The 10,388-nt window shown below is 45.8% G+C and overlaps 1 protein-coding gene across 5 annotated transcripts in view; it reads left to right on the top strand.

Annotated features, from left to right (window-relative positions):
* The first annotated feature begins 2,362 nt into the window (after nucleotides 1-2,362).
* crebbpa (CREB binding protein a) overlaps nucleotides 2,363-10,388 on the top strand; it is a 71,870-nt gene continuing 63,844 nt past the window's right edge. For all 5 annotated transcript variants that reach the window (XM_061880513.1, XM_061880511.1, XM_061880514.1 and 2 more), the window contains exon 1: nucleotides 2,363-3,198. In XM_061880513.1, the coding sequence (XP_061736497.1) occupies nucleotides 3,111-3,198 (88 nt within the window). In that variant the 5' untranslated portion in view covers nucleotides 2,363-3,110. The remainder of the gene's footprint in view (nucleotides 3,199-10,388) is intronic.

Raw genomic sequence — 10,388 nt, 5'->3', positions numbered from 1 at the left:
AGAATAATACATTTTTTTAGGATGATTTGTCAACGTGTGAATGTAAAATGTAAGAAATAATCCAACCAAAAACAGAAATGTACAAGTAATAAATTGCCGTAGTCCCAGTCATGTATAGTAAAATACATTTTTATTTAGTCCCACTTATGTTCTACATAAGGTGAATGTTCATATTCAACTTGGGGAAAGCAAACCTTCAAGTTTGAATAAACAATGTTTTTTCACTGTGAGCACATAAATAGATAAGGCCCCTAAATTTGATATTCGCAGGTGAATTGGATTTCTTCTCGCAAGAAGGACGCCTTAATTGGGACTTTGGAGTACAAAAGTGATAGCCCTATCCTTGAGAAGAGACTACCTGTCTAGCTCAAACGCCAACCTTTAAGTTATGACTTAAAGCAGTTGTTTTTACAGACGCTTACACGCGGACATCTCCTTTTATGGTCAGGTGGTGCTGTTTGGACTTACCACACACACCCAGACAAAGAATGGTAAATGGGTTATACTTGCATAGCGCTTTTCTACCTTCAAGGTACTCAAAGCTCTTTGACACTATTTCCACATTAACCAGTTCACTCACACCTTCACACACTGATGGCTGGCGACTGCCATGCAAGGCCCTAACCACGACACATCAGGAGCAAGTGGTTAGAGTCCGCCCTGAGAACGGTAGGTTGTGAGTTCAAACCCCGGCCGAATCATACCAAAGACTATAAAAATTGGACCCATTACCTCCCTGCTTGGCACTCAGCATCAAGGGTTGGAATTGGGGGTTAAATCACCATAAACGATTCCTGGGCGTGGCACCGCTGCTGCTCACTGCTCCCCTCACCTCCCAGGGGGTGAACAAGGGTATGGGTCAAATGCAGAGAACAAATTTCACCATACCTAGTTTGTGTGTGACAATCATTGGTATTTTAACTTTAAGGGTGAAGTGTCTTGCTCAAGGACACAACGGACACCTTATAGGGACAGGTAGAAGGTGGGGATCGAACTGGGAACCCTCTGGTTGCTGGCACGGCCACCCTACAGTACACGCCACGCTGTAAAAAGGAATATATAAACTGATGGTTTGGCTTCTCCAGTTAGGAATTCTCCATTTTTTGACTAAGATTCCTCTGGGTACCAAAGTCCTGTTTAAATGAGGCTCTTGCTTGTAATAAATCAATAGTATAACACTAGTGTGTGAATGTTGTCTGTCTATCTGTGTTGGCCCTGCGATGAGGTGGCGACTTGTCCAGGGTGTACCCCGCCTTCCGCCCGAATGCAGCTGAGATAGGCTCCCGTGACCTCAAAAAGCACAAGCGGTAGGAAATGGATGGAGGCCCCCTAGTGTGTGAATGTTGTCTGTCTATCTGTGTTGGCCCTGCGATGAGGGGGCAACTTGTCCAGGGTGTACCCCACCTTCCGCCCGAATGCAGCTGAGATAAGCTCCCGCAACCTCAAAAGGGACAAGCGGTAGAAAATGGATGGGCCCTAGTTGTGTGATTGTTGTCTGTCTATCTGTGTTGGCCCTGCGATGAGGTGGCGACTTGTCCAGGGTGTACAACCGCCTTCCACCCGAATGCAGCTGAGACAGGCTCCAGCAACCCCAAAAAGGACAAGCGGTAGAAAATGGATGGGTGGCCTCTAGTGTGTGAATGCAAGTATGAATGTTGTCTATCTGTGTTAGGCGTGCGATGAGGTGGCGACTTGTCCAGGGTGTACACCACCTTCCGCCCAAATGCAGCTGAGATAAGCTCCCGTGACCTCAAAAAGGACAAGCGGTAGGAAATGGATGGGTGGCCCCTAGTGTGTGAATGCAAGTATGAATGTTGTCTGTCTATCTGTGTTAGGCGTGCGATGAGGTGGCGACTTGTCCAGGGTGTACACCACCTTCCGCCCAAATGCAGCTGAGATAAGCTCCCGTGACCTCAAAAAGGACAAGCGGTAGGAAATGGATGGGTGGCCCCTAGTGTGTGAATGCAAGTATGAATGTTGTCTGTCTATCTGTGTTAGGCGTGCGATGAGGTGGCGACTTGTCCAGGGTATACCCCGCCTTCCGCCCAAACGCAGCTGAGATAGGTTCCCGCAACCTCAAAAAAGACAAGCGGTAGGAAATGGATGTATGGACGTCTCTATTGATCCAACCCTTTTGTCCGGACCAGGATGACAAGGCCAGAAATACACTTTTATTCAAAATTGGATAATAAAAAAAGAAAAAGATTGCAGACAGGTAATCCTTTGCCATGTGTTTTCCACGGTCCTGCAGCGCCCCCACCGGCGAGCGCGAGTAGTGCCCGACGTAGGGCGTGATTGCGCGGCCCCTCCCCCTCCCCCCGCCCCCTTTCCCCAGCCGATCTGGGAAAGAAAAAAAAAAAAAAAAAACTTTTTTTGTATCGAAGGAATCAACGGCCGCCATCTTGTTGTGGCTCGGAATCGGGATTTCGGCCCCACACTGGCTTTTACGTTGAAATTGACCATCCTCGCTGCTTTATGACAGCGTCCCGCCCCCCCGAAAACGCAACCTTATCATCACCTCGGCGGCATTTTGTGCGAAAACACGGGAGTCTGCTCGGTGGTCGGTATATCGGATCCCCCCCCTCCTCCTCCCTCCTCCAGAGTGCGCCGGGCAGTATTGTTTACGGTTGAGAAGAAGAGAAGTGCAAACAAATCTCCTTTTTTTTTGTTTTTTGTATGCCATTTTTTATTGTATTTTTTGTTTTTTGCATGAAGAAATATGACGTCACGCGAAATGAGTACTTTGAACGGCTAGAATTTACGACCTTTTCATCGGAATGCGGCACTGTACCTGACCTCATTGGATTGACGCCCGGGGAGTTGGAGCTTTTCATTTTCACCGTTTAATGCTCATAATGTGGCTGCTGGGTGTCGGGGTTATCATGGGTTGAATGGCGATGGCGAAGCGGGGCGCTGTTGCATCTCTTTTGAAGACACGCACCACCACGGAGGAGCTAAAGTGCTATTAGCTGTTAACTTAGCGTATAGCGGGCGTTTTTGAAGCTAGCTATTTGTCAGTTAGCAGACGTTAGCAGGCGTGCTAATGTGCTAACCCGACTAAAATCCAACTATAATCTCGGTTATCGTCTATACTGAACGGTGGGAGAACCATGGCTGAGAACCTGCTGGACGTCGGACCTCCGAGCTCTAAGCGGCCCAGACTGAATTCACCTGCCCTGTCAGCGTCCGATGGAGCAGGTAACCCACACCCCCCACCCCCTCTTTTTTAAAAACCTCCATGTCTGTTAAATATGTGCAAATAACTGTCTTTCTGATCATTTATGTTGACATGCATGCGGTTTGGGCTCCCATGTTGACAGGCCGTCAATGTGTGTTGGAATGTTTGGGAGTAACGTCCGTGACTGGCTTTTACAGCATTGTCGTAATTCCTTCCGGCGCCTGTTTTAATTGCAGCGACTGTCGCCGATGTACAGACGGGGGCAAAAGTCTACTAACACTTGTGAAGAACAAGAGTGGATCGTGAGATCGACAGGCGGATCGGTGCTGCGTCTTCAGTAACCCGCACGTTTAACCGATCCGTTGTGGTGAAGAAGGAGCTGAGCCGGAAGGCAAAGTTCCCAATTTACCGGTTTATCTACGTTCCCGTCCTCACCTATGGCCATGAGCTTTGGGTCACTGTTTTAAGCGTTTCACCGATCTCGCGCACATAGCAAATTATATGTCATTTCCATTGTCCATCCATCCATTTTCTACCGCTTATTCCCTTTCGGGGTCGCGGGGGGGCGCTAGCGCCTATCTCAGCTACAATCGGGCGGAAGGCGGGGTACACCCTGGACAAGTCGCCACCTCATCGCAGGGCCAACACAGATAGACAGACAACGTTCACACTCACATTCACACTGTGTGGAGTTTGCATGTTCTCCCCGTGAATGCGTGGGTTCCCTCCGGGTAGTCCGGCTTCCTCCCACTTCCAAAGACATGCACCTGGGGATAGGTTGATTGGCAACACTAAATTGGCCCCATTTCCATCGTGCGCAAGCAACTTGCATATCGCAAGACGAGATGCGCGACCGTGCAAATGGATGGTTTGAGGACGGCTGAAGAAAAAATTGCGGAATTCTGCTCAGAAAGCTACATCGAACAGAAAGGCCTGCTGAAATGACATTTTCTAATTTAAACGGGGATAGCGGGTCCATTCTATGTGTCATACTTGATCCATCTATTTTCTACCGCTTATTCCCTTTTGGGGTCGCGGGGGGCGCTGGCGCCTATCTCAGCTACAATCGGGCGGAAGGCGGGGTACACCCTGGACAAGTCGCCACCTCATCGCAGGGCCAACACAGATAGACAGGCAACATTCACACTCACATTCACACAGTAGGGCCAATTTAGTGTTGCCAATCAACCTATCCCCAGGTGCATATTTTTGGAGGTGGGAGGAAGCCGGAGTACCCGGAGGGAACCCACGCATTCACGGGGAGAACATGCAAACTCCACGCAGAAAGATCCCGAGCCTGGATTTGAACCCAGGACTGCAGGAACTTCGTATTGTGACATAGTTGACCATTTTGCGATATTGCAGCTGAGATATAGCTCCAGCAACCTCAAAAAGGACAAGCAGTAGAAAATGGATGGGTGGCCCCTAGTGTGTGAATGTGAGTGTAAATGTTGTCTGTCTATCTGTGTTGGCCCTGCGATGAGGGGCCGATTTGTCCAGGGTGTACAACCGCCTTCCACCCGAATGCAGCTGAGACAAGTTCCAGCGACCCCAAAAGGGACAAGCGGTAGAAAATGGATGGGTGGCCTCTAGTGTGTGAATGCGAGTGTTAATGTTGTCTGTCTATCTGTGTTAGGCGTGCGATGAGGTGGCGACTTGTCCAGGGCTTACCCCGCCTTCTGCCCGAATGCAGCTGAGATAGGCTCCCGCGACCTCAAAAGGGACAAGCGGTAGAAAATGGATGGATGGATGGGCCCTAGTTGTGTGATTGTTGTCTGTCTGTCTGTCTGTGTTGGTCCTGCGATGAGGTGGCAACTTGTCCAGTGTGTGCCCCGCCTTACGCCTGAATGCAGCTGAGATAGGCTCCCGCGACCTCAAAAGGGACAAACGGTAGGAAATGGATGGATGGATGGGCCCTAGTGTGTGAATGTGAGTGTGAATGCCATCCATCCATCCATCTTCTACCGCTTATTCCCTTTGGGGTCACGGGGGGCGCTGGTGCCCTATCTCAGCTACAATCAGGCGGAAGGCGGCGTACACCCTGGACAAGTTGCCACTTCATCATAAGTGAGTGTGAATGTGTCTGTTTATCTGTGTTGGCCCTGCGATGAGGTGGCGACTTGTCCAGGGTGTACGGCGCCTTCCGCCCGAATGCAGCTGAGATATGTGCAAATAATTGTCTTTTTGATCATTTATGTTGACATGCATGCGGATTGTGCTTCCATGTTGACAGGCCGTCAATGTGTGTTAGAATGTTTGGGAGTAACGTCCGTGACTGGCGTTTACAGCATTGTCGTAAATCCTTCCGGCGCTTGTTTTAATTGCAGCGACTGTCGCCGATTTACAGTAGCGGGCAAAAGTCTACATACACTTGTGAAGAACAAGAGTGGATCGTGAGATCAACAGGCAGATCGGTGCTACGTCTTCAGTAACGCGGGCGCTGTACCGATCCGTTGTGGTGAAGAAGGAGCTGAGCCGGAAGGCAAAGCTCTCAATTTACCGGTCGATCTACGTTCCCATCCTCACTTATGGCCAAGAGCTTTGGGTCACTGTTGTAAGCATTTCACCTATCTCGCGCACTTTGCAAATTATACGTCATTTCCATTGTGTGCAGGCAATTTGCATATCGCAAGACGAGATTTTGTTTGAAAATGCTGCGACCGTGCAAATGGATGGTTTGAGGACGAATTTGCGGAATTCTGCACAGAAAGCTACATCGAACAGAAAGGCCTATTGAAATGAGATTTTCTTATTTAAACGGGGATAGCAGGTCCATTCTGTGTCATACTTGATCATTTTGCGATATTGCCATATTTTTGCTGGAAGGATTTAGTAGAGAATATCCACGATAAAGCTCGCAGTTTTCGGTGCTAAGAGAAAAGCCCTGCCTTTACCAGAAGTCGCAGACAATGACATCACATGTTGATGGCTCCGCACATATTCACATTGATTTTAATGGGAGCCTCCAACAAAAACAGCTATTCGGACCGAGAAAACAACAATTTCCCCATTAATTTGAGCGAGGATAAAAGATTCGTGTTTGAGGATATTGATAGCAACGGACTAGAAAAAAAAGTAAAAAAAACAAAAAAAGGAAAAAAACAACAAAAAACGTGATTGCATTGGGACGTATTCTGATGTTTTTAGACACATTTACTAGGATAATTCTGGGAAATCCCTTATCTTTCTATTGTGTTGCTAGTGTTTTAGTGAGTTTAACAGTACCTGATAGTCGGAGGTGTATGTCCACTGGTGTCTTGACGCCAGTGTCTCAGGGAAGTCGACGGCAGCTGTATGGGCAGCACAAACTCAGTTGATATCCGGTAAGAAGCGACTTTTTACCACAATTTTCTCACCGAAACCTGCTGGTTGACATTCGGTTGGGATCCATGTTCGCTGTGATCCATAATAAAGTTTCACCTCCTGGAATTGTAAACAAGGAATCACCGTGTGTTTGTGTGGTTACAGGCTAAAGCTTTCCAAAACCATCTTTCTACTTTGACTTAGTATTTGAACAAATTGAAAAGGATTCAGCAACACAGATCTCCAAAATACTGTGTAATTATGCGATTAAAGCAGATGACTTTTAGCTGTGTGTGTGCGCAGCGCTCATATTCCCTAACAGCCCGTAACGTCAAGTGTACACGTCATCATTACGTGACGTTTTCAAGAAATAACTCCCGGGAAATTTAAAATTGCAATTTAGTAAACTAAAAAGGCCGTATTGGCATGTGTTGCAATGTTAATATTTAATCATTGATGTATAAACTATCAGACTGTGTGGTGGGTAGTAGTGGGTTTCAGTAGGCCTGAAGAACAGCAAAACAGCATTGATGTATAAACTATCAGACTGCGTGGTGGGTAGTAGTGGGTTTCAGTAGGCCTGAAGAACAGCAAAACAGTCTCCCAACACTGCGTAGATGGCATCAAGGGTCAGGGTTATGGTTAGTAGCCAGAACTTCCAACACAATCAATATATAGCTGGAAGCAATTTCCAAAATTGCCAAAAAGATTGTGCATTATACAAATTGCGCCCATTGATTTTCAAAGTGTGTACCCCACATTATTCAAATATATAGCTGGAAGCAATTTGCTAAAAGATTGCGCATTATACAAATGTGCCAAATGTGGTTGCGCATTTTGCAAATTTCTCACATTGGTACTGTGCCTACAACATCATGACCGAAAGGACAAGATCACGCGTACAAGCGGCCGAAAAGAGTTTCCTCCGCCGTGTGACGGGGCTCTCCCGTTAGAGCAGGGTTTTTCATGGACGGCAGCTTGTGCCGTCCATAGCTGCCGTCGACTCCCCTGAGACACTGCGCGTAAAGACACCCGTGGAGACACCCTTCCGACTATCAGGTAATATTAAATGATAAATATGATAAATGGGTTGTACTTATATAGCGCTTTTCTACCTTCAAGGTACTCAAAGCGCTTTGACACTACTTCCACATTTACCCATTCACACACACATTCACACACTGATGGAGGGAGCTGCCATGCAAGGCGCCAACCAGCACCCATCAGGAGCAAGTGTGAAGTGTCTTGCTCAGGACACAACGGACGTGACGAGGTTGGTTCTAGGTGGGATTTGAACCAGTGACCCTCGGGTTGCGCACGGCCACACTTCCACTGCGCCACGCCGTCCCTATTAAACTCACTAAAACACTAGCAACACAACAGAAAGATAAGGGATTTCCCAGAATTAACCTAGTAAATGTGTCTAAAAAAATCGGAATCCGTCCCAATGCAATCGCGTTTTATTTATTTATTTATTTTTCTAGTCCGTCGCTATCAATATCCTCATACACAAATATTTCATCCTCGCTCAAATTAATGGGGAAATCGTCGTTTTCTCGGTCCGAATGGCACTTTTTGTTGGAGGCTCCCATTAAAAACAATGTGAATATGTGAGTAGCCATCAAACATGTGATGTCATCGTCTGCGACTTCCGGTAGAGGCAGGGCATTTCTCTTAGCACCGAAAGTTGCGAACTTTATCGTGGATGTTCTCTACTAAATCCTTTCTGCAAAAATATGGCAATATCACGAAATGATCAAGTATGACACATGGAATGGACCTGCTATCCCCGTTTAAATAAGAAAATCTCATTTCAGTTGGCCTTTAACCTTGTTGAAGGTACCGAACCCCACCAGTTTCATATACGCATTCACCGAACCCTTAAGTGAAAAATAAATGGTAAGTGAGTTATAAATGTATAGCGCTTTCCTACCTTCAAGGTAGGGCTGGGCGATATTGCTTTTTTTTAATATCGAGATATTTTTATGCCATATCGCGATATACGATATATATTCGAATATTTTGCCTTGGTCTTGAATGAACACTTGATGCATATAATCACAGCAGTATGATGATTCTGTGTGTATACATTAAAACATTCTTCTTCATAATGCATTCATACATGGTACTTTTAAACTTTCATGCAGAGAGGGAAATCACAACTAAGTCAATTGACAAAAAGTGTATTTATTAAAGTTATTAAGCAATGGCACAAACATTCAAGTCATTTCCAAAACAGAAAGTGCAAGATTGTCAGAGACATTTTAAGTGTCAAATAAAAATGAGCTGCATAATAGAAAATCAAATAGTATCCGTCCTTCACTATGTGGTATGTTACTAAGGTTATGAAATTCTCTTCATTCTCTAGCGAGTAACTTTTCAAATGATGCTACATATTAGCAGTAATGCTACTTTTTATAACAACGCTTTTCCCCCCCACACTTGACAAACTACGGTTGTCTGTTCGAGATATTCCCACTTGAAGCCGAACCACCGCCAGACGATGGGAACCCTGCTCTTTTTATTGGGAATTAAGTCTTCTTTCATTTGTTACCAGATCCACACTTTCTTTCTCTCGTACGGCTACGTTAGCAGCTAATGTAGCCCAGTATGCTACCTCTCTGCTCTGCGAGGCCGGACACGTATGTGACGTATGACGTGATAGTATGTGACATATGTAAGAATGTGCGCCTGCTTGTCTGTGAGAAGAAAAGACAGGAAAGAGCGAGAATAGCCTGTAATGTGATGCCGCAGCTAAAAGCAACTGCGTGAGAACGTATACTCGAATATTACGATATAGTCATTTTCTATATCGCACAGAGACAAACCCGCGATATATCGTTTGTATCGATATATCGCCCAGCCCTACTTCAAGGTATTTAAAGCGCTTGGACACAATTTCCACATTCACCCATTCACACACACATTCACACACTGATGGCGGGAGCTGCAAAGCAAGGCGCTAACCACAACCTAATGCCACGACCCATTAGGAGCAAGGGTGGAGTGTCTTTGTCAAGGACACAACCGACGTGACGATGTTGGTAGGAGGTGGGGATCGGACCAGGAACCCTCAGGTTGCTGGCACTGCCGCTCTCCCGATCGGGCCACCCCCAAAATGTTTTTTTTCCCCCCCAAATTCAAGACATTCATGTTTTTTTTTACTGGTGCACAAAATGAAGCGTGTATGAACATCACCTGCTTTAAAGAACAAAACCAACACGTGCATGAACTCACAACAATTTACACACCTGCAAATCAGATGGAAAATTAGAGGGAACATTGTTTGGGGGGTATCCATAATACGCGGATAGGTCCGCGGCGGAGGCTCTGCCGAACCCCTGAGGCCGACTCACCGAACCCCTAGGGTTCGATCGAACCCAGGTCAAGAACCACTGATATAATCACAGCAGTATGATGCTTCTATGTGTCTACATTAAAACTTTCTTCTTCATTCTTTATTTATATATGCTACTTTTAAACTTTCATGCAGAGAAGGAAATCACAACTAAGTCAATTGACCTAAACTGTATTTATTAATCTGTTATTAAGCAGTGGCACAAACGTACATGTCATTTCCAAAACAGAAAGTGCAAGATTGTCAGAGACATTTTAAGTGTCAAATAAAAATGAGCTGCATAATAGGAAATCAAATAGTATTAGTCCTTCGCTATGTGGTAGGTTACTACGGACGTTATGAAATTCTCTTCATTCTCTAACACAGTGGTTCTCAACCTTTTTTCAGGGATGTACCCCCTGCGAAATTTTTTTTAATTCAAGTACCCCCTAATCAGAGCAAAGCATTTTTGGTTGAAAAAGAGATAAAGAGGTCAAATACAGCACTATGTCATCAGTTTCTGATGTATTAGATTGTATTACAGTGCAAAATATTGTTCATTTGTAGTGG

The sequence above is a fragment of the Nerophis ophidion genome, linkage group LG20, assembly GCF_033978795.1.
Source record: "Nerophis ophidion isolate RoL-2023_Sa linkage group LG20, RoL_Noph_v1.0, whole genome shotgun sequence".
NCBI lineage: Eukaryota > Metazoa > Chordata > Actinopteri > Syngnathiformes > Syngnathidae > Nerophis > Nerophis ophidion.
This window is presented reverse-complemented; position numbering and strand designations above follow the sequence as displayed.